Source organism: Rhinatrema bivittatum, chromosome 2, assembly GCF_901001135.1.
Source record: "Rhinatrema bivittatum chromosome 2, aRhiBiv1.1, whole genome shotgun sequence".
Classification (NCBI taxonomy): Eukaryota; Metazoa; Chordata; class Amphibia; order Gymnophiona; family Rhinatrematidae; genus Rhinatrema; species Rhinatrema bivittatum.
In genome coordinates, this window is record NC_042616.1 from 457,689,855 (window position 1) to 457,714,282 (window position 24,428).

Genomic DNA, 24,428 nt, shown 5'->3' on the forward strand with positions numbered 1-24,428 from the left:
GTCTACGGGGTGGTTGTGGATGCACATCTGGATGTAGTGCGTTTTTTTCTCTGAGGGGTGAAGCATTTGCACCCTCCACTCCAGTTCAGAGGCTGTGTCCCCTCCTGGAGCCTTAACTTAGTCCTGAAAGACGTGTGTGGCGCTGTTTGAGCCTCTTAAAAGGGTTACTATGAAAGATCTCACTTTGAAGGTGGTTTTTTGGTGGTGGTTTGTTCCTCCAGAAGGATTTTGGAACTTCAAGCCTTGTCAAGGAGAGATCCTTTCTTGAGCACTTCAGATTTGGGAGTTTCCTTGTGGACAGTTCCAGCTTTCCTGCTGAAGATGATATTGTCTTTTCACTTAAATCAGTTGGTGGAATTCCTGGCTTTCCAGAATTTGGAGGCTATAGCACCTCATGCGAAAGAGTTATGGCTTTTGGATGTCATACCTCAACAATGTACGCATCTTAAAGTTACTAACAGCTTCCGGTTGTCTGATCACCTTTTTTGTGCTGTGGAGTGGTGCGAAAAAGGGGCATAAGGTGTCAAAAGCCACGATTGCACGGTGGTTGAAGGAAGCCATTGGCCCCATGTATATCTGTCAGAGGTGTCCGGTCCCTCAGGGCTTAAAGGCTCATTCTACTCATTCCCAGGCGGCATCCTGGGCTGAATGTCAACAAGTGTCACCGCAAGAAATTTGCAGGGTGGCTACTTGGAAGTCTTTGCACACTTTCGCCAGACATCGTTTGGATTTCCAGGCCCCAGAAGCCATGGACTTTGGGGAGAGCATACTTTGAGCAGAACTCTCGCAGTCCCACCCCGGTTAGGGAAGTTTTGGTACATCCCAGGAGTCTGGCCTGATCTGGGTATATACAGGGAAAGGGAAAATTGGTTCTTAATTGCTAACCTTTGTTCCTGAATTACCACAGATCAGTCCAGAGTCCTGCCTGGTTGAGGTAGGAAGTTTAGGAGAGTCCACGTGATCTATTGTAATTATTCTGAAGAATGGCACAGGTTTTGTTTAATCCTTCATGTTTTTAATGTGGACAAGTTACTTCCCACTGCTCATTCAAGGGATATTAATTTGTGGTTGTTATTAGTGTTTCTACTATCTTGGCTTTGGTACAGTCAATTCTTTTTTTTTTTTTTTTAACAGATTTTCACATTACAAAAAATAAGTTTTTTGCAAGTACAGAAATCAAGTAAATATTCATTTGTAAAATTTTAAAGCAATTAATACATAAACTACTTCCATTTATATGTCCATAAATCAATATAGCAACTCTTAAAATGATCCGTAAATTTAGAGAAAAATATTCATATTAAGCAATTTATATTTAACAAAGTAATGTGCACGTAACCCATTTCATCTTTTATATATTTATGGGAGATGAAGTGGTAGGTGTGTTTGAATAAAGGATCTTAATTGTTCTACAGTAAAAAATATATATACCTCTGCCCCCTCTTTAACCTACATTTACATGGAAATTTTAACATGAAGGTAAAGCCTAAGGAAATAGTTTCTTGACATAGAGCTAAAAAAGCTCTACATCTTTCTTGGGTTAAGGAGGAGAGATCTGGAAAGTTTTACATTTTCATTCAAAAAGGAAGTTGGAAATTTCCTAAAGTAATTTTTCATGATAATTTGAACATCTAATTGAGATATTAATGAGACCAGAAGAGTTGCTCTGTCCAAAACCTCTTAAGTTTGAACTTTCTAGTATTTATTTATTTATTATTTATTTATTTTATTTAAATTCTTTTAATATACCGATGCTCAAGACCAGGTCTTATCGTACCGGTTTACAATAAACTAGGGGGTAAACCAGTTAACACTGAAAGCGAAAGTTACATTACAACAGGGAATGTGGAACAAGGCTGTTAGAAAAAAGGGATTCATTTCTAACTGGAGAGCAGTGCATGTAAGCAGAGAGTAATTGCTTACATGGTAAGAATTATATACAATTTACACAGTGGAGTCGATTAGACAAGTTATATGAGAGCGCAGTTAGCAGCAAAACAGTTCCTTTGTGCGGCGGAAAGGGGACGCAACCGTGGGGTGTTGGTCCGTGTGGATTACCATAAGGCTTCTTCAAGGATATGCTTGGGCGAACAGCCATGTTCTTAATTTTTTTCTGAATGTGATATGACAATGTTCCTGGCGGAGATCTGGTGGGAGAGAATTCCAGTGATGCGGACCGGCAGTTGATAGCGCTCGTTTTTCAATGGCGTTGTGTATAGCGGATTTGTTCGGGGGAACCTGGAGGGAGTCTCTGTATGCAGATCTGGTAGGTCTTGCTGAGGAGTGTGGTTTGAGGGGTATGGTGAGTTGGAGAGAGGATTGCTGAAATATGGTTTTGTGAATGATGGTCAGTGTCTTGAAGAGAATTCTGTAGCGGATGGGTAGCCAGTGAAGTATTTTTAGAATCGGTGTGATGTGGTCCATACGGCGAGAGTTTGTGAGTATCCTGGCTGCAGCGTTTTGCAGCATTTGAAGAGGTTTGGTAGAAGAGGCCGGGAGACCAAGCAGCAGCGCATTACAATAATCAATCTTTGAGAATAGTATGGCTTGAAGGACCGAGCGGTAGTCATGGAAGTGCTATCCGGTCCTGCGCTCCTCCCTCGGATCGGGTCGGCCCTCCCCGACCAGCGCTACTGGTCAGTGGACCGGCCAGAAATTTCAGTCAAATTTTCCTGAACGTTAATTCTTATGATGTAGTAACAGTTCTAGGCAAAAAATAACATTTTCCTAGCGTGTAGCAGATGGACTCAAAACAAGTGGGTATAGTGTGCTCGTGCTGCAGTTGGAGACTGATCTGACGTCAGCACGGGTACATATACCCCCGCAGGAAGTGCAGCAATTCAGTAATTTCCGTCTCCAAAGCACTTTGGAGCTACCTCACGTTCGCTGAGTGTTTTCCAAATTCTAACGACTAAATTCATAGAAGAAACCTACCTGAAGATGAGCCCCGCACTCCTGTGGTGATACCATTCGGTCCCTCCCCCAGTTGAGTTTCCCGAGGCGATTTCCGTGGTCCCTCGGAGGTAAGAGCCTCTGTCCGGTGGCCGGTTCGCGGCAGGGACCTAGCCCCCGAGTGAGAAGGGCTCGGGCGCGGCATAGAGGCAGCCTCTGTCCCGGCGTGGACTTGGCCCTCGAGCGAGACAAGTTCGGGCGCGGCCTAGAGGCAGCGGGTGCACCTCTTCGAGCGCGGCGGTGACGGTACTCACCCTCTCCCTCCGCAGCCGGAGACCGCCCGGGTCGCAGCCGGGAAGCGCCAAAGACAAGGTAAGGCATACATCTTTACTTGTTGGTCTCCGAGGAAGCGAGGAGTAGCAGAGTCTGCCTACGTGGCAACCCGCCAAGGGGGTCGCCATTTTGCCTGCCTGCTCGCTGTCGCCTTCTGCCCTGGTTCGTCACCGTGCCATGGGCGCCTGTTGCTGGGCGCACGTGGATACGCGCATATTGGTAGGCGCACATCTTTCGCGCGTATTACAAAGCACAGACTCTAGCCGAGTTAACAGACGAGATGGAGCGTAAGAGAGCCCATGCGTCAGCGGAGCTGGCACCTCCAGAATCAGGCATAAGCCTCTGCTCTGCATGCAACCTCAGAGCCACACAGAGCGAGGAAGCAGACTCCCTATGTGCCCAATGTGAAGAGGCCCTGGGAGTTCCAGGCCAGGACCGGTCTCAGCCCAGCGTACTTGCCAGTTCCTCAGGGAACACCCAGGACCTAGCAGGCAGCGGTGAGCTGCCAGGGAACCCAAGAGACCTGATGCCCCTAAGGCCAGATCCTGCTTCGCTCTCCTGGGTGGAATTATTCAAGGGGATTCATGCCTTTGTCACAATGCAGTCTGCTCCCCGAATGGGTCCATACGTACCGGATGACCCGGCCCCTGGACCTTCAAGGCCTAGGCACGGCCACTTGCCACCCGGAACCCCCACTTATGGGGATTCAGATTGCCCTGAGGAAGACGACGAGCCCCTCGAGGAGGGATAACTTCCCTCGGGGATTGAACCATATCGGACCATGAGGCGCTTCTTTCTGAAAGAGGATCTCTCAATGCCTGTTGGAACTGGCTCTCCCGGGCCATGACACCCCAGGGGAACCTAGAATGAACCCCCTGTTAGAGGGCCTGCGCCAAATGGCTCACCATTTTTCCCTCCTACAAGCAGCACAGCAGCTAATCGATCTGGAATAGAATGCGCCGGAGGCCTTATTCAAAGGGGGTCGGGCCTTGTCTGGCATGTACCCCTTAGTCCCGGCAACTAAGGAGATGCTGGCGTGCCCTCAGGTAGACTCCATAGTTAGCGCAATTGTGAAGCGCACCACCATTCCTGTGGAAGGGGGGATGGCCCTCAAGGATACACACGACCGGCGCATGGACGCCATACTGAAGCAAGCCTTTGAGGTGGCAGCCATGTCCCTACGAATTGCGACCTGCTGCACCGTGGTGACGCGTTCCTGTTTATCACAGGCTAGGAACACCCCAGGAGAAGAGATGGAATCTGCTCTCTCGTTCCTCACTGACACAGCCTCCGACCTAGTCCGTACGGCAGCCAAGGGAGTGTCATCCTCAGTGGCAGCCAGGAGACAGCTCTGGCTACGTAATTGGTCGGCAGACTCCTCCTCAAAGACATGTCTCACGAGAATGCCCTTTAAGGGATCCCTCCTGTTCGGCAGCGACCTCGAGAAACTGGCCAATAAATGGGGCGCCTCTACCAGAAGACAGGCCAAGGAGGAGCCAGTGCCCTTTTCCTAGACCATCCAGAGGTAGAAACTCTCAGCGCTTCAACCCTTACAGGGCTCGCTACCAAGCACCTCGTTCTCAGGCCAGGAACCAGCCCTTTCAGACTAAGCACAACAAGAGGAGAACCGGCTCGGACTCTGGTCCCGGTCGCACCCCACAATGACAATCAGCCGACCCATCCGGGGGTAGCAGCCATAGGGGGCAGGCTAACCCTCTTCTACCGCAGGTGGGTTGAGATTACCTCGGACCAGTGGGTATTACCTGGACTTTCTTCGGCTCCCGCCGGACAAGTTTGTGGAATCTCCTTGCTCACCCCTCAAGAGGGCGGCACTAGAAGTTACCTTGCGGAGGCTCCTGTCCCTAAAAGCCATAATCCCAGTTGCCTGCAGGGAGGAAAATTCTGGGCATTATTCCATTTATTTCATAGTACCCAAGAAGGAGGGCACTTTCAGGCCCGTCCTGGACCTCAAGTCAGTCAATCGACACCTACGGGTCCCCAGCTTTCGCATGGAAACCCTGCGGTCTGTCAAGAATGCAGTACAGGCCAGGGGAGTTTCTCACATCCCTAGATCTGTCGGAAGCCTACTTGCATATCCCAATCCATCGGATCACCAGCGCTATTTACGCTTCAAGGTCCTGAATCAACACTTCCAGTTCCGAGCTTTACCCTTCGGGTTAGCCACCGCGCCGCAGACCTTTACCAAGGTCATAGTAGTAGTGGCGGCGTCACTCAGGAAGGAAGGAATCTCGTCCATCCCTACCTGGACGATTGGCTGATCAGGGTAAAGTCACCGGAGGAGAAGCCACCAGGCAAACCAACAGTTATATCTCTTCTGGAAAGCCTAGGATGGGTAGTAAACTTGAACAAGAGTTTCTCTGCAGCCTTCTCAGTCACTGGAATACCTAGGAGTCCGATTCGACACCCAGGAAGACAAGGTCAGTCTGACCGCCAAGAGGAGAGCAAAGCTCCGGAATCGTCTGCAGGCCCTGCTGAGCGCCACCCGGCCCACAGCTTGGGATTACCTACAAGTCCTCGGCCTTATGGCATCCACTCTGGAGGTGATACCATGGGCGCGGGCTCATATGAGACCATTACAAACGCGCCCTCCTGTCTCTGTGGAGCCCACGATCACAGAACTACACCGTACACCTACCTCTACCAGCCAGAGTGCGGAATCAGCTACGGTGGTGGTTACAGCCCGGCCACATGAGCCGGGGGTCACGAATGTCCTCCCCAACCTGGACCCTGCTCACTACAGATGCCAGCCTGAACGGATGGGGGAGCACATTGCGAGGAACTCACCGCCCAAGGGCGGTGGAACAGAGAAGAGTCGGGTGGAACATCAACAGACTAGAGGCACGGGCAGTCAGGCTAGCGTGCCTGCGATTTGCCCACAGACTTCGCAACAGAGCGGTCAGTGATGTCGGACAACGCCACCATGGTGGCATACATCAATTGACAGGGCGGAACCAGAAGCCAACAGGTATCCCTAGAAATAGCCCCCCTGATGACTTGGGCGGAAGCAAATCTCCAGGACATCTCCGCCGTCCACATCGCCGGGAAGGGCAGCACCACGGCAGACTTCCTCAGCAGAGAAAGCCTAAATTCAGGGGAATGGCAGCTGTCGCCCACAGCTTTCCAGATGATTGTGGATCAGTGGGGGACGCCGGGCATGGACCTACTAGCGGCAGGTCCAACGCTCAAGTACCCAGATATTTCAGCCGCAGGTGGGATCCGCTATCCCAGGGGATCGATGCCCTGGTACAGCCATGGCCTCGGGGGGATCCTGCTATATGCCTTTCCTCCATGGCCCCTGCTGGGCGCCATTATACACAAGATTCAGCGGCACAGAGGCCTAGTTCTTCTAGGCCGACATGATACGAACTCCGTGAATGCCGGTATAGAAAAAAACACAAATAAATAAATAGTGGCCCCGGACTGGCCAAGAAGACCCTGGTACGCAGACATGAGAAGACTACTGGCAGGGACTCCATTTCCCCTGCCTCCACACAGGGACCTGCTGCGGCAAGGTCCCATCCTCCACGAGGATCCAGCTCAATTCTCTTACGGTCTGGCCATTGAGAGGGCTAGACTGAAGAAAAGAGGATACTCGGGGCCGGTAATAGATACACTCCTCCGAGCACACAAGTTCTCCACATCACTAACATATATAAGGATCTGGAGAGTATTTGAAGCCCGGTGCGAAACTCATAGCACCAATCCACATGCCGCTAAAATCCCTATCATTTTGGATTTCCTGCAAATGGACTTCAGAAGGGTCTGTCCCTCAATTCCATCAAGGTTCAAGTGGCAGCGCTATCCTGCTACGGTCCCCGGAGTGACGGCAACAGCATCGCCACACACCCAGACGTTTCACGTTTCCTGAAAGGAGTCAAACACATTCGCCTGCCACTGAAGTGGCCAGTACCCCTGTGGAACCTCAACCTAGTTTTGGAATTTCTAGCAGGACATGCTTTCAGACCACTTCGAGGCCTGTCCCTCCGTTTGTTAACCTTGAAGATGGTGTTCCTGCTGGCTGTATGCTCAGCACGCTGCATCTCAGAGCTACAAGCACTGTCCTGCCGTGATCCGTTTCTCAGAATCACTCCAGAGGCTATCCATCTTCGCACGGTTCCTTCCTTCTTACCCAAAGTAGTCTCACACTTCCACCTCAACCAAACCATATCCTTGCCTACCACGGAAGGTTTGAAGAAGTCGGAAGAAGGTCAAATACGACGCCATCTCGACATCGGCAGGCTGCTGTCCAGATACCTGGAAATGTCAGAAGCAGTACGAAAGACGGACCACCTGTTCGTCCTTCACAGCGGGAAGAGGCAAGGGGAAGCGGCCTCCCGGGCAACCATCGCCCGCTGGATCAAAGAAGTTATCAAGGCGGCCTACGTAGAAGCGGGAAAACCACCACCTCTATGGGTCAAGGCTCACTCTATCAGAGCGCAAGCGGCCTCTTGGGCAGAAACTAGGATGCTGTCGCCTGCAGAGATATGCAAAGCGGCGACGTGGTCCTCCCTCCATACCTTCTCCAGATTCTACCGTCTGGACGTCCAGGCCAGGGAGGACACAGCATTTGCGAGGGCAATCCTGAATGGACCTCAGGCAGCCTCCCGCCCAGTCCGGGAGTAGCTTTTGTACATCCCACTTGTTTTGAGTCCATCTGCTACACGCTAGGAAATGTAGAGATTACTTACCTGATAATCTCGTTTTCCTTAGTGTATGCAGATGGACTCAGCATCCGCCCGGCTGCCGGCATACATGGGGATTCACCGACTCACGGTAGCCATGTTTTTTCTTATAATAGGGCATTCCACCCTACCGGGGTGTCGACTCCTTCCGGTTGAGAACACTGGCGGTCTCCAGCTACTATCAATCGGTCAGGGTAATCCTGTTCATTTAATCCGACTGGTCAGTTACACATATATCCATAAAGCTTTGCAAGGAAGATTACTGACTTGCTGCACTTCCTGCGGGGGTATATGTACCCGTGCTGACGTCAGATCCGTCTCCAACTGCTAGCACAAGCACACTATACCCACTTGTTTTGAGTCCATCTGCATACACTAAGGAAAACGAGATTATCAGGTAAGTAATCTCTACATTGTTTATCGTTGGTAAATTTTCTTCTTCAAAGCCCAGAACCTCGCTCAAGAATCTTTTCAGGGAGACTTAAGGAGTTTCTCCTAATATTCTTGGGAAATTTTGAATTCTGATGTTTAAAGAACGAGAGGCGTTTTCGAGAGTCTCTATTCTTCTGGCCAGAAATTCTTTCTTTAACCATAGCCACCTTAACTTTTTCATTTTCCTATTGCTTCACTTCCAATGTAGAAACTTTAGTGGATATTGTTTCAACTTTCTTTTGTAAATTAGATTATTTTGTGAAGCTAAAAGTTCCACTCTTGCTCAAATTATTCACTGTGGTTGCTACCCCCACCATTAGGTCCCATAATGCAGCATTTGTGACGACCTCAGGCCGCTCAGGGATCATTAGGGGCTTAAATTCTGGGATAGTCTCTTGTAATAGCTGCAAGTCGCTTCCAATATGACTTATCCCAGTTGCCCCTTCTCCCAAACCAACTTCTGCTGCTCAATGCCGAGCTGTACTCCCGGGGCGGCTATCAAAGATGCTAGTGCCTGGAGGGCTGCGTTTGTAGTTGAATTCGCTGCAGGCAACCCGGAAGAAGTCCCCTCACTCAGCAAGTCGGGTTGAAACAGTGGCTCTGATCTTCGTGTCAGAACTACTCTCTGATCTGGACTCAGTATGGTCTCCTCTGGTGCCAGGACTTCTCTCTCCGTCCCCTGCACCAAGGGCTCCTCAACTCCTGGATGTAGAACTGATGAGGCAGGAAAGCAGGTAATTTCCTGCTGCATAGTTGTCTGTGGGGGGATTGAGGGATAAACCCTGATCTTCCCTTTCCTTTTCGAAGGCATAAAATTGAAGGAAACGGGTATATTTCAAACTTGCAGTAAGAGAGAACTCCGCTCCTACACTCGATGTGCGGCCATCTTGTATCGCCTCTCCTCGTACAGGTCAGTTCTGAGGGACTGCAAGTGGCACACTAGGTTATATGGCAGTGTGTGTAAAACTGTCTCCATCTGCTGGAAGGGAGGCAAAACCCAGGAGTCTAGACTGATCTGTGGTGTTACAGGAATGAAAATTAGCTGTTAATCAATTTTCCTATAACATACAAATATAATAATGTCTGTATTAATGAATGTTTAACATCAGATGCAGCTATAAGAATAACTTGGCTTATTACCATGGTCCTGTGTAGATGTACAGATTCTTACAGTGCTAGATTGTTCAGATACTACAATCTCATCCTATTTATATATAAAAGCAAGTTTGTTCGCGTGATGTGTATCGACACTATCTGTCAGTGCACATATGCTGGAGGACTGCATATGTAAGTGGAATAGACTATTCGCTCTGAGGGAGCAGAGATGCAGAACTGGAGATCACCTGCAGTGTCTGCTACACACAACAGCATGGTTGGCGGAATGCCTTGGCCGTTCTGGCTGTAGATCAATTGCTGGCACTCGGTGGTGCAGTTGGCTGAGAGCCCAGACTCTGCCAGCTGTAGAAGTTGTACAGCTGGCAGGGAGCCCAGGTCCGATCAAAGGGGGTTGCAATATTGTCTAGCATTGGCACAGCTGACAGAGTTCAGGCTCTAGTAACCAAGGGGGATGTGCATTTATTGGAACTGAGAGCTGAAGGGAATATGTAGCCAGCAAGACTTGAAGGGACTGATTAAGAGCTGCCAAGGACTGATAGGGGCTTGTTAATAAGGAATGCAAAGGAGGGGAAGGGACAGAACACTGAACAGAGTGCAAGGGACACAGTAAATCCTTGCGTTCATATTCACCACTCACATGCATACTTCCCATGCGCCCCCTTGACCTAAGCCACTTGACTGTGCAGCACCACTAGCCACTAAACTCCAGGGGAGGATGTAGTTGGAATTAGAAGTGCTATATAGTGTCTTTTGGGAAGGGGGAAGGATGTGAACAGGAGACTGGGTTTATATTCCTCCTCCTTAAGTTTCCTGTTTGTTTAATGATAGGATTTCCCACTAGAATTTATATACTATAAACAGTATATCACCAGTAATATACATCTAAAATTAGTTATAATTAAGCAATTGTTTAACATAGATTGCTCAATTTTCGATAATTGGACAATAATTGGTTTAAGAACATGCAGGATTTCAAAATTACAGCTAAGTATATCACATTTAAGGTTCAATATAGCTGCAATTGTTTGCCAGATATTTCAAAATGGCAAAATATTTACAGTAGAAAAGTGTGAGATGATCCCTGATCAGGGGTGACACAACCAGCATGGACTCATATTGACCATTCTTGATTTAAATAACTTTGGAGGAGTCCATAATGCCTGATGAACCACTAAATTCAAGGAGTGGGTCTAATTGGCAGATGACTCTTTAGATTTTTTTATTTATTTATTTTATTTATTGTTTTTGTTATACCGAGTTTCATGACAGGCATCACATCAACCCGGTTTTGATTAAAACTGTTCCCAAGGAATTCCTATCCCACCACATTCTAATTCTTCTTCCTAAAATGATTCGGCAGCCTCATCCATAACTTATAAAATTCCATGGTTGGCTGTCCCGAGCTATAAATTCTGTACCTCCTCTAGCTGTGTTGTGACATACTCGCCTGTACTGTAGCATAGCAGTTTGAGACTTTTGGAAACTGAAATTGCTGCCCATCAGGTTCCATTTCATAGCTCTGTACATTGTAATTTTTTGGCCTAGCACATCAGAAAAGTCTCAATGTCTGAGAGAAACTAGGGACTTGCTTTGCAGTTTAAGACCTTTCTTTACACAGTCAAGCAGTTGCTGTTGTGGAAGGAGTAGATCTACCTTGAGGCATATTTTTTTTTCTTTTCCAGTTTGTGGGAACAGAGGAGTGTCACCAGGAACAACTTGCAGAGGCCATGCTGAAGGAATCTAAAACATTTGATGTGAAAATGTAAGTTTTAGTGCATGTTTTTGTGTTTTGATGGTCTTATCTTTAATCCTCCTTGTTCATATTTCATGAGGGTCTTCAGGGGTTGTTTGTGTGATAATCCCCCAACCTACCTTCTCATCAATACGCCGAATGTTGGACACTTGCTTCCATGTAAAATTTGGGACATGAAGCTTATGAATCTTGCAGAGATCATTGGTAGTGCTGGGTGATGTCGCCACGGTCTTCTGCAAGGGCACACAAGTATGATACAGACTTTCAGATACTTGAAAGGTGTTAATGATCAAAAGACAACGACAAACCTTTTCCTAAGGAAAAAAATCAGCAGAACCAGGGGTCACGATTTGAAGCTCCAGGGAGGAAGATTCAGAACCAATGTCAGGAAGTATTTCTTCACGGAGAGGGTGGTGGATGCCTGGAATGCCCTTCCGGAGGATGTGGTGAAGACCAGAACTGTGAAGGACTTCAAAGGGGCGTGGGATAAACACTGTGGATCCATAAAGTCAAGAGGCTGCCAATGAAGAGTGGGTGACTCTCCAGAATGATGGCTACTGCCTGGAGTCAATACCCTTATTAAATAAACATACACAGGCTTGACTCCAACATCGCTCTAAGCTTCAACAGCAAGAGGAAATGTGGAAAAAAGGATTCACACTCACAAAGAGGGGAGTAGCTGGCTTGTTACGGCGGTTACTACCCCAAATCAAATAAGCCTGATACTTCACTTTCAATGCATATACAGCATAGTTCTCTGATTCAACGGCAGGGGAGAAGAAAAGAGGGTTCGCACTCACAAAGCGGGGAGTAGCTGGCTTGTTACGGCGGTTACTACCCCAAACCAAATGGGCCTGATACTTCACTTTCGATGCACATCCAGCATGGCTCTCTGCTTCAACGGCATGGGAGAAGACTTATACGTCACGCATATCCAGCATAGCTCCCTGCTTCAACGGCAGGGGAGAAGAAAAACAACCAATAAGGGCTAATAACATAGTCTGGGTAAAACAAATAAGCATGGGTGCAGCTTGCTTATTGCGGCGGCTACTACCCCAAACTAATCAAGCTAGATATTTCACTTGGATGCAGCTCCATCACTGCTCTCTACATTAAAGGTGGGGATGGAAGGGAAATAGAACCAAGAGCTAAGAGAAACAGATAAGTATGAGAGAAAATATGTGTGAAGCTTGCTGGGCAGACTAGATGGGCCATTTGGTCTTCTTCTGCCGTCATTTCTATGTTTCTATGTAAGTACATTTTTAATGTGAGCATTACTTTACAAACATGTTAAACAGGGGTCTCCATGGGATGCAAATAGAACACAAGTAAAAATAAATGCACTAAATGGTAAAATGTGAGTTAAACTGAAAAATGTATGCTAATGCAGAAACGTGCATTTAGGAGGAAGTGACGTCAGCCGACGAGATGGCTGCCTAACTTCTGAGCTCCCGCTATCTTCCCTACCAAAAGCTTTTTTACGGGTGACAATTCGCAAACTTTTGCTTTACAAACGGCGATTCTTACTAGCAGGCATCCAGGATGGCGACGAAGCGAAAATCCGTGGATTTCCGCTGCTTTTCTTACCAGAAATCGGGTGGAGAGGAGGCAGAGGCATCGACGAGGAGCGCGACTTCAGACATGCTTTCTGAACCCCCAGATGGCGCAGATGAATTTAATCTTGCATCGGAAGAGATGCCGACGCGCTCAGAATTTCGCGACTGGTTCTGCGGCATTAGGCAGGACTTAAAAAGCTACAAGAAAGAGATTCGCGAACTGATGGAGGACTTTCAGGAGGAGTTGCACGCCCTGGGACGGCGGGTCGATGACCACGAGGGCAAAATGGATGAACAGGTGGAGGCAACGAAGCAGCTCCAGGATATCTGCAATGACTTACAGGGAGAAAATGTCGCCATGCGTGCTAAAATGGCTGACTTGGAGAACAGGGCAAGACGGGGAAATTTACGATTCAGGGGCTTTGTTGAAAACCCTAACAGCGAGAACTGTGAGATTCTGATTACCCGCTTTTGCACATATCTACTAAACGGTGAGCCTTCGGATACGTCGCAGGAGGGGGCGGAAATAAAGATTGACAGAGCGCATAGAGCGCTGCGTCCCCCGAGAGCGAATGTGCCACGGGACATAATTGTTTGCTTTCACAGCTACACACAGAAGGAGAAAATAGCAGCGGCAGCACGGAAACAGCAGAAGTGGGTGTGGGAAGCCCAGGAGATATCTATATATGCAGACCTCTCCCAAGCAACATTACAGAGCCGCTACGAGTTTAGGGAGGTAACACAATTTCTTCGGGGCGCAAATATAAAATACCGTTGGCTGCACCCGTTTGGGCTGACTTTCATATGGGAAGGAAAGACATCACACTTGCAAACGGTGGCGGAGGCGAATGCACTTTTGAAAGAAAAGGGGTTCTGCCCTACGATACCAACATCTGGCCCCTCTCGGAAGGCTATCCCACAAGGACAACACCCCAGATGGCAGAGAGCCAGTACCAGAAACAGCCGGTTGAAGAGGAACTCCGACGCTACTAAGCACGCGGATGGGAAAACCTGACCTGTTAAGGGATCATAGAGTTGAATATCTGTTTGAATTTCCTGCCTCAGGCTGAGTGAGCACATTGTCCAAGCAAGCCTGCGTTCGTTGTTTTACTTGTTATCTAGTTTTCTGTAACATTGCATGTGTTCAGAGTTGGGGACTTTAAGTTTGTCACTACCTTATTAACATGCTATTTGGGAAGGGGGAGCGAAGTCAGTTATAATCTTCCTCCATACATACAGAGAGTATGGATCTACAGGATGGAACGTGTAGATCTGACGTGAGGGAGGGGAGGGGGATAGGGAGGGGGGGATATGGGGGGGGGCAGGGAGGAGCTCAACACTTCATGGTAGCGCTACTGACCTCGGGAGTGGCTCACAGCTTTGATAATTCTGTAGGGGGGTCAACGGTGGTGGTGAGGGGGATGGGATCTCACAGCCCAAATAGCACTGCAGAGGCCATTTTAGATTGGATAAAATGACAACCTTGCGTATCGCCTCTTTTAATGTTAAGGGGCTTAACACTCCTTATAAGAGACGCTTGTTTTATAGGGAATTGGGCTGTCTTCAAACTGATATTGTCTTCGTGCAAGAGACTCATCTTAGGGCAAGGTACGAATCGCTCATGGTATCTTCTAATTATCCGCACCAATACTATGCAGCCAGCTCTAACAAAGCGAAATATGCAGGAGTGGGAATTCTGTTTAGTAGACATGTGGTTTTTGAATGTCTTAGTTGTATCAGGGATCCCATGGGTCGCTATCTTATACTAGTTATCTCTATTAATGGGGTGTCATATACTTTCATGAATATATATGCACCTAATAAGGAGCAGGGAAGGTTTTATGATCAAGTTGGTGACCTGCTCCTCTTGCATAGCAAGGGATTTTTGTTGCTGGGGGGGGATTTCAATGTGGTGCGGGTGCCCCAACTAGACGCTTCTAAGGGCAGTGTTTCCTCTTCTCATGATCACAGAGTTAAGCTGCATAATCTCATGGATACTTGGCAGTTGCTGGATGTCTGGAGGGTACATTATCCCACCTCTAGAGTCTATACGTTTTATTCATCACCACACTGCTCCTATTCAAGAATAGATTTCTTTCTTGCAGATAAGGGGTTATTTCACCAGATCCATCACTCAGATATCAGCCCGGTGGTGTGGTCGGACCATGATGCAGTGACATTGGAGGTATTCTTGCAGGGATATGATGCTGGGGTAAGGTTCTGGCGTCTAAACGAATCTCTGCTGAGCGAGGAAGATTATGTTTCCGTCCTCACTGAAGACATCAAGAGTTTTTTTTCCCTCAATATGGGGGAGGATGTCTCTGCGCCCATAGTGTGGGATGCATTTAAGGCCTATTTCAGAGGATTATTGATCTCTCGTGGCACTTTTGTCAAAAAGAGGGATTCAAAAATTGCTATGGAATTGAGGGACACTATACGTCATCTATCACAACAACATCAGCTTAGTGGCTCGGGGAGGGTATGGTTGAAACTTACTAGGGCCCGGGAGGATCTTACTCGCTTGGAAACCAAAAAGATTGCTCACTCCATGCTGCTGGCGAAGCAGGATTATTTTGAGGGGGGCAACAAAGCTGGAAAGCAGTTGGCCTCCCGTTTAAAACGCATACAATATCAAAATAATATTGCCAAAATTAAATCCTCAACCGGAACCATTCTAACTAACAATACGGATATCAGGAAGCGTTTTTTAGATTTTTACGCTCACTTGTATGCTTCTAATGATACTATCTCCCAGGCTACTGTAGATGAATATCTAGCGGATATACAGCTACCCTGCCTCACTGTCGAGGCGCAGATGGCCATTGATGCTGAGATCACGGTAGCAGAGATCCTTGATAGTATCCATGAGTTGAAGGTGGGGAAGTCCCCAGGTCCTGATGGGTTAACGGCTAAATTTTATAAGCAATTCGGGCCCCATTTGGTAGCACATCTACAAAAAGTCTATAATTCGTTAAGAAGGGGAGTCAACTTGGGTCCTCAAGCTAACCTAGCGGGCATTACTGTACTCCCCAAGCCAGGCCGTGATCCCACGGTCTGTGGCTCCTATCGTCCCATCTCCCTGATAAACTTGGACCTTAAGATCATAGCGAAAATACTTGCCGGTCGCATGAATAATTACATCACGGGCCTTATACATCAGGACCAGGCGGGATTTATCCCGGGGAGAATGGCTGGGGACAACGTTCGGAAACTGATAGATTTGATGTGGTTGGTTCATGGTCGCCGGGGGGATGCGCTTCTCCTCTCAATGGATGCAGAAAAAGCATTCGACATGGTCCACTGGCCTTTTCTGTTTGGGGTACTGCGTAAAATGGGATTTGGCCCGTATTTCTGTGATTGGCTGCTTAAATTGTATGATCACCCTCAAGCGTGCCTCAAAATCAACGGGGGGCATTCCGATAGATTCACTGTGGGAAGGGGAACGCGGCAGGGGTGTCCACTATCGCCTATTCTTTTCGCGATTTTCCTGGAGCCCCTGGCGATTAAAATTCGCAGTAATCTGGCTATTCAAGGAGTCCAGGTGGGAGATATACATCATAAACTTTGCCTCTTTGCAGATGATGTCATATTTACAGTGACGGACCCACATGCTTCTCTAGTGGCTATAGAACAGGAAATACGGTGGTTTAGTGCGGCCTCTGGGTACCGGGTCAACTGGGACAAGTCGGAGATTCTTAACCTTACTTGCTCTACTTCTACCGTACAATCCTTAAAACCTCTCCACCCTTTCCGCTGGGCTCATAAAAAACTCAAGTACTTGGGGGTTTATTTACCTAGTCATCCGAGGGATATCTATGCTTGCAATTATCCTCAGCTTATCCGGAAAATTTACTTCGATTTGGATGTATGGCATAGATTACCTCTGTCCTGGTTGGGGCGCATAGCTACTGTTAAGATGAACATCCTCCCGAAGCTATTATATCTATTCCAATCACTGCCTATAGCTATACCTAATGCAGCACTTAAAATGTGGCAACGACGGCTCTTTAGCTTTATCTGGAGAAGGCGTCCACCACGCGTTGGGAGACAGGTCTTATACCAATCTAAACTGGAAGGGGGACTTAGTGTGCCTAATCTTACATGGTATTATGTGGCAGGTCAACTTCGTTCTCTCATAGAGTGGCATGCGGACAGGGACCCGAAACATTGGGTAGCTATTGAGCAATATCAGGTGTCGGAGATGCAGTTAGCTGCCTTGCCATGGCAGCCTAGGAGTACATGGCGGGCATGTCCCAATGTCTTGCCTACCACTCGACATACCTTATCGTTGTGGACCGCTTGGAAAACCAAGTTAGTGGGCAATAAGAAATATTTTTATATGACCAGTCTATATCATAATACTGCTTTTTGCCCGGGGCTGCCTACATCAGCATTTCATGCTTGGAAGGACAGGTCTATCACTAGATTGGAGCATTTATGGGGAGGGGATAAACTTCTCTCTTACGCCTCACTACGAGAGAAGGTAGGCATCCCGGCTACTGAATATTTGGCTTACAAGCAGTTGGAGCATTTTTGCTTTACCAACAGTGTGCCGGCGGACCTGAGGGGAGGTAAAACCTTATTTGAAGGTTTCTGTTCCAGCCCTCATAGAACGAGGGGCCTCCTCTCCAAGATTTATAAGTTACTTAATGGTAGATTGCTGGTGGTACCCAGTCATATCAAAGCATGGTGTGCTGATCTCAGTCGGGACATAACCACAAGTGAATGGGATCGGATTTATCTCCATATCAGTAAAGCTTCAATTTCCTCTCTTCTTGTAGAAAATGGGTACAAATTATTATATCGTTGGTATATTACCCCAGAAAAGTTGGGGAAAATGAACCCCAATTATGATAGCAAATGTTGGAGAGGGTGTGATGCGCGGGGCTCATTTTTACATCTGTGGTGGGAGGGGGCTTGTATCCAGTCTGTGTGGCGGAAAGTTGAATGCTGGCTGAACAGGATGCTCACACGCCCTATCTCCCTTACCATCGCTGGAGCACTGCTGCATGATATTGGCAACATCGAGCATGTGGGGACATCGGAACTGTGTATACAAGTGTGCATGGCTGCTCGTTTGGAAATTGCACGTATGTGGAGGGACAAGAACGGACCTAGTCTGGCGGTGATTCAGCGGAGAACGGATCACCTATGCACCCTTAGCAAACTTACCGCGGAAAGACATAAGATACTGAAAATATTTTATCAAACCTGGAATCCTTATCTCCGGTGGCGGGCTACCGAGGCCTCCTTGACGTCTGCTACAGAGCTCGAGCCCTCGGGAAGCCCAGGATGACTCTGACCTTTTTCTGACTAGTTGCCTTTATACCTGGCCTGTGAGACTGTACCTTCGTGGAGCAGACACTCTCATTGCCTTGACCCTTGGCTTAATGGACAATTGCTTTTCTTTTACTTTAATAAGCTGTTGTATTTGTATGTTATCATAGCTGCTGGAAACAAGGGAGGGGGCTCCTTCCAGGCACTTGGGGAGGGGTGGGGGAAGAATCTTGGGAGGGTATGAAATGATGACACTGTGACGCATCTCTTTTATGTTCAATACTTTATTGTTGTTTTATTGTTACTCTGTGTGTCAATAAAATTGTTCATGTTAAAAAAAGAAACGTGCATTTAAAAAAAGTGCTTTAAAACAGGAGTAAAGAGGAAAGTGAGGTTGGAAGCAGTGTGACAAATGATCTTGCATGCAAGATTGCGCCCAAGTCAGGATGCCCAGTGCCAATCTCAGATGCAAGGCCATTTGGGCAAGGCATGCTAAGTGAAATCAAAGGATAAGCTCTAGGGAAAGCACCTACAGCCAAATAGTACACTCTTTTTTGTGTGCCTCCCTAATGGCTGTAGTTGCCCATTTGGTCATACTCCTCAACTTCGAGCATTTACCTCAATAATCCTATGTATTAAACTCCTTGGCCTGAGGTGGAGTAAAAGTTAACTCACTTTTTTGGTAGCCATGATAATCTATATTGCTGTGACCTTGAGGTAGTGTCTAGCTGTTTCTACCACACTGGGCACAGCATTAGAAAGAGTTTGGCCAGAAATGTGGGTTTACTCAACCTCAGACCAAAGAAGGAATTATATTTCCGGTGTAAGCTCTCTGGTACTTGCACCTACAGCTGAACAAAACATAAGCTCTCTGGGGAAGGCCCTTTCAGCTGAATGGTATGCACTTTGGTGTTGTGCATCCCAGCTTTGACATATTATTTAGGTGTAGGTGCTTGCCCTAGAGAGCTTAACACATTGTTTAGTTATAGGTTCCAGCTCAAGAGAACTTATGTTGGAAATTTAAGTCCTCCTTGGGTCTGAGATGGGAGTACCACCTGGGCACAGTAGATAACACTGGCCACCAGGAATGTGAGTTTACTCCATATCGGACTCAGGAGTTAAATTTTCAACATAAGCTCTCTGAGGTAGGCACCAGTCAGGATTTCTTTGTGTTCCTGAGTGTGTACTGTTAAGCTGTTGCCTCCTACCCTGACAGCCCATGCTTTGTTTATCCAGCTGTGGATGCCTTCCCAGAAAGATTATTCTTTAATTTTACTTGCCATTCCTTGTCAAAATGGCCTTAAATGAGAGAATGAGCCCACAAGTTGGGATGCACAGTACCAATCTCACATGCAATGTCATTTTGGCAAGAAAATTCAAAGCATGAGCTTTCTGGGGCATGCACTTTCAGCTAAACAGTATGCACTTTGGTGCTCTGCATCTGATTTTGGTATCCTGTTCAGCTGCAAGTGTTCCCCTGGGAAGTTTATGCTTTAAGCTAGCTGTTTGTACCTTCCATAGAGATTATGCTTGCATTTTACTTGCCATTCCTTGCAAAATGGCCTTGGATGCAAGAATCTGCTCTCCGGAGTGGGCACTTGCAGCTAGCTGAACAAAGTGCAAGCTCCATGGAATGGGCATCTACAGTTAAACAGTGTGCCAAAGTTGGGATGCCTAGTGCCTATGTACTGTTCAACTGTAGGTGTCCACCTTGAGAGCTTACACTGGAAATGTAAACTCCTGTGTGAGGTGGAGTAAACTCACATTCTTGGTGGTCAGTTATTCTGCTGCTGCACTTAATCTGATAGTTTAATAGTGTCTAGCTGCTTCTGTGTACAGCAATAGTACAATATGGCCGCCAGAAATGTGAGGTTTTTTTTTTTACTATTGCTCTGATGCAGGAGTTAAATTTCCAGTGTTAAGTTGTGTCTTAAGCTGTCTTACCTTCAAAGCACCTTACTGCATTGCTGGGGAATAGCTAATACCTTCTTTTCCATGGGATTTGCATGACCCCATACTGATTTTTAATGGTGGTCTTACTCCTGGTTTAGTGTGCATTTTTTAGGAGTTGAAACCCTGTTAAATACCAGAGCTTACTTACTGCATAAAAATTCACACTAAGAACTTAAAGGAGAGGATAGAGGGCTTCTGGTGAGGATGTTGGCACAGAGAAACTTGGACCCTCTGACAGCCTCTAAGGAGACCATAGCAAAGTACTATGGTCCAAACCAGTTTGTTGGAGAGGAAATGTTACATAACCCCTAAGCTGTCCATAAGTACCATATATATGTCTTGCTGTAATATGCTTTGAACTATGTCAAAAGGTACCTTGTAATGGGTATGTCTATCTGTAATGATTTGACCTCCCTGGATGGAAAAGCGAGTGATAAACTATGATTCTTTAATGTAGACAGAGGTAAAAGGTGTAATACTCCTGAGATCTGTACTGGAACCAGTTTGTCCACCCTTTTTCAATATGTTCAGAAGAAGATACGTGGGAAACTTCACACACTGTGTACCTGGGGCTGGTACTAATTTTTTTTTTTTTTGCTGCCCTGTATGAACAATTATTGTACTGCTCCTTCCTCATTTAGTGTGGTGTGTTTGGTTTGAATTTTTTAATGCTTAATTTTAGTTTTCCAATAAACAGTACACAAAAAAATGGTCTGTATCTCTTCACTGGGCCCCCCCCTTCTCTGCAAAAAAGCCCAGTTCCCTCCAGCAATCCAGACTTTAAAAATTGACACCTTCTCTCCTTCCAAGCCTATCTTTACCTGTCTGCAGGTCTAAAATGGGGCAAGGGCCATTTCCCAGGTACTCTTGCCTACCTGCCAGTATGTAAAACTGGAGTCAACTGGCCCTATGGTTGGTGGCTATTTCCTCCTTAATATATCTGGCAACAGAAACCTTTGATGCCTTCTCCCGTTTGTTGCGACCACGGAAAGCATTCATGATCTTCAAATATCAAAGGAGAACCCTGCGCATATCCAAGACATGAAGCTCTCTGGAATATGAAGCTTCCAATTTCCTAAAAGCAGACAAACTCAAATGAAATGCAGAAACCACTTTCAGTAAGAAGGATGGTACTGTTTTAATCGAAATCACTTCCTTTGAAAACTGAAAGGCGGCATCTTTTCATAAAGCCTGCAGCTCCAAAAGACAACTTGCTGAGCAAATAGCCACCAAAACGATTGTCTTCAAGATGATGCCTTTCAATGTCCCCTTTCTCAATGGTTCAAAAGGGGTTTTATGCAAGGCTGTCAAAACCAAATTAAGATTACAATGCAACACTACCTGCTGAATTGGGGGGTCCCAAATGCTGTACTCTTAAGAAATCTTACCACATCCAGATGAGAGGCCAATAAAGCTTTATCTTCTTTCCCTCTGTAATGGGCCAATGCCACAACCTGTACCTCAAGAGAACTTGAGGCTAGATCTTTCTGCAATCCATTTTGCAAAAAGGAAAGTATTCGTGGAAAAGAAAGTTCAAGCTAGTTACTATTACCTCTGTAAATCCTTTTTTGAATAAAGGAGACTAGCTAAATTCCCTGGATTTGCAGGAGGCAGACAGACCACAAATACTTCTGTGACTTGGATATATCTCAAATCTGTAGTAGGGAAGCACTTCCAATACCACGTACTGCCTTTTGGTCTAACATCTGCTCCATGTGTTGTCACAAAATGCTGCACTTGTGATGTTTGTATGCAAACTAGGAATTCATGTGTTTCTCTACTTAGAAATTACCTGGCAAAGAGAAAATGGTAAGCAGGGTGGACTAATCCATACAGAGTATCATTCTGGTGGTGCACTCACTGGGGTTCACAGACAACCTCAAATACAATATGAATCTTGACACCATCAATTGGAATTTATAGGGGCGCTCTCATATGCAATTCAAGCCATGGCTTCTCGTACCATCAAAATGACCTGTGATGAGTGATTTCAGCTGAAGGAGCAATTCAGTTCTTCAGATGTTAGCTTGGTTCATGTTGAGAATGTTAGGCTACATGGCATCCATGGTTCAAGTTATTCCGGGGAGGAGCCAAGATGGCCGCACAGAGAGCACATGAGTTTGACTTGCTCTGGGTTGCTATCGTTTTTGGTTTTTTTTTCCTGCAACAGAGATGCCTCCTAAACGCAAAGGGAAAGTCTGGACATACCCGTCTGTTTCTTTCCCTTTGTTGAATTTACAGCAGGAGATTACCAAATTCATGGACTCCCCAGCACAACAGAACATCCAGAGAGCCGAGGAGCCTGGTGAGCAGGCCAGTGTATAATTTTTTCTGGACTCAAAGCTTAGGGCAACAAAAACACTCAAAATCAGCAAGAGGTTTTTTTAATCAAATTTATTTGGCTTCTTAAAAGACAAGTGTTCTTGTGAGATGCAATATGCCCTCTATCTGTAATAAGTAGCATCTCCCTGAGTATGTGACATGCCCTGACTTATATAATCAAAATACAACACTACAGAAGTTTCCAGAATCCATGACGTGACTGCCCAAAGACTTCTTTACAAAAATACATTATGCTGTAGTCATGACAATCTATCATGTATAGGAAATGCTTGTGAGGATCACTCCCCCCATTCTGAGAATTCCTAACCAACTAAACCTGTATATCCTCCCACCATAAAAAGTTCCTTTATCAATCATGGCTTTGCTGGCTTTTGTTCTTCTGTTCTTCTCTTGATATTCTTTGTTGTATAAACAGGTAACAAGTCTGGTTTTTGAATAGAAACTCAGCATGAATTCCGTTTTGTGGCACCAGGATTTAATTAAAGCTGCACCCTCAGGGGCATCTTCATTTACCTGGCTCCTGTCAGTTGAAATAGGCATCTGCAAGACAAAAGCCTGCAGCCTGGACCCAGTTTCTCTGTATTGTGAAGTAAATGTTGCCATTCTTCCTGTTGTTGCCAGCAAATCTGTCTCAGGGATTTTCTGCAAGTCATGCTCAGAAAAGCACTCAAAGTTCATTCACCTCTGACAAGCCACAGTACAGCAGAGGCATCTGGGAATTCTTGGTTATCTGCTCGGCCTATTCTTCAAACTGAGGTATCCACCAGTTCAAAGGGCAGATGCGGTGATCCTGGGTGCAGTATCGGCTGATTTCATAGCCTGTTTCAGCACGGAAGGAACACCATGGACTCCTGCAAATTTGGAACCTGGACCAACAACGTCGAGTCCTGTTGAAGGACAGATGCCTATGGGGATATCAGGTAGCATCGGGAGTATGGAGAGAGAACTTGAGAACAGAAATAGAAGGGCAACAACCCCTAATGTAGAGATGGTTCCTTGCAGGGAGCTGTTTAAGATTCCAACCTGCCCAGAGATGGTGACTCTCGATGCCATATGGGACTTGGTGGCTGGGTTGGGTTCAACACTGAATTCCCTAAATATAAAAAAAAAAAAAAAAAAAGGAACACTCACTCTGTGTTCACAAAAGTCTTAAGGAGCTACAAGACCAAGTTAATTCTCTAAAAATTAAAGTCTTGGGTCTAGAGGAAAGAGAAAAAAACTCTTAGGAATTTAAAATAGCAACAATTAAAGATCGGGATGTCCTATCTAGACGTAGGGAGTACTTGGGGAAAACAAAGCGAGACATTTAAACCTCCGTTTAATTTTCCAAGGGTTGTGGGGGATATACCATCTACAACTCTAAAACTTTTCTGTGAAAAACTGGACTTTAATGAGGAAAGTTTACCTTCAGCAAATATTTGCTTTTTCCTCCCAACCTCAAGGTCTTTGAGGAATGCTAACAGTGTTCCCTTTCAAGGAAATTTGTCTAATTTTTTTGAAAACTCAACCCTGGAGGTGATTGATACAGGGACACTACTAGTATAACTTATTGCTGTTAAAGATCTAAACTTGGTGATGAAAACATACTTTTTATGATTCTCCTATAAAAATGTTTCCAGATCTTGCCTCAAGCACACAAATCAGACGTCTTGGATTTTTAAATCTTAGACGAGGTTGTGGGGTTGGGCTTTTCCTTTAAACTCCTTTTTCCTTGAAAATGTTATATAACAAAAGAAGTGTTTCGTATTTTTCACCTCGGAACAGTTGAAATAGGTTTTCTGGCTACAACAAATTATCACTTCTACCCTGTAGTGAAAAATATATTGTGCTGTAATTTGCTTTGATTTTGTTCCTATAGTATTTTCGTATGGATAAGCTCCCTTGATTTGCGTCTCCTCCCTTCTATTCTGCTTGGTAGTGGGGAAAATTTAAACCTTGAATTGTTTGCGATATTCTGAATAGGGTAAATATAAGTATAATTGTCTTTCTTTTTGAATTGAATATTATTTCTAATGGAATACTGGAAAAATATACAGTCCCACATTGTTTTTCTTTCTGTAAGCAAAATTT

At 46.1% G+C, this 24,428-nt stretch overlaps 1 protein-coding gene across 2 annotated transcripts in view; it reads left to right on the plus strand.

Moving 5' to 3' along the window:
• The window catches only part of LOC115084962 (centromere protein M-like), a 67,810-nt gene that overhangs the window by 9,540 nt on the left and 33,842 nt on the right, over positions 1 to 24,428 (plus strand). For both annotated transcript variants that reach the window (XM_029590433.1, XM_029590432.1), the window contains exon 2: positions 11,159 to 11,238. In XM_029590433.1, the coding sequence (XP_029446293.1) occupies positions 11,204 to 11,238 (35 nt within the window). In that variant the 5' untranslated portion in view covers positions 11,159 to 11,203. The remainder of the gene's footprint in view (positions 1 to 11,158; positions 11,239 to 24,428) is intronic.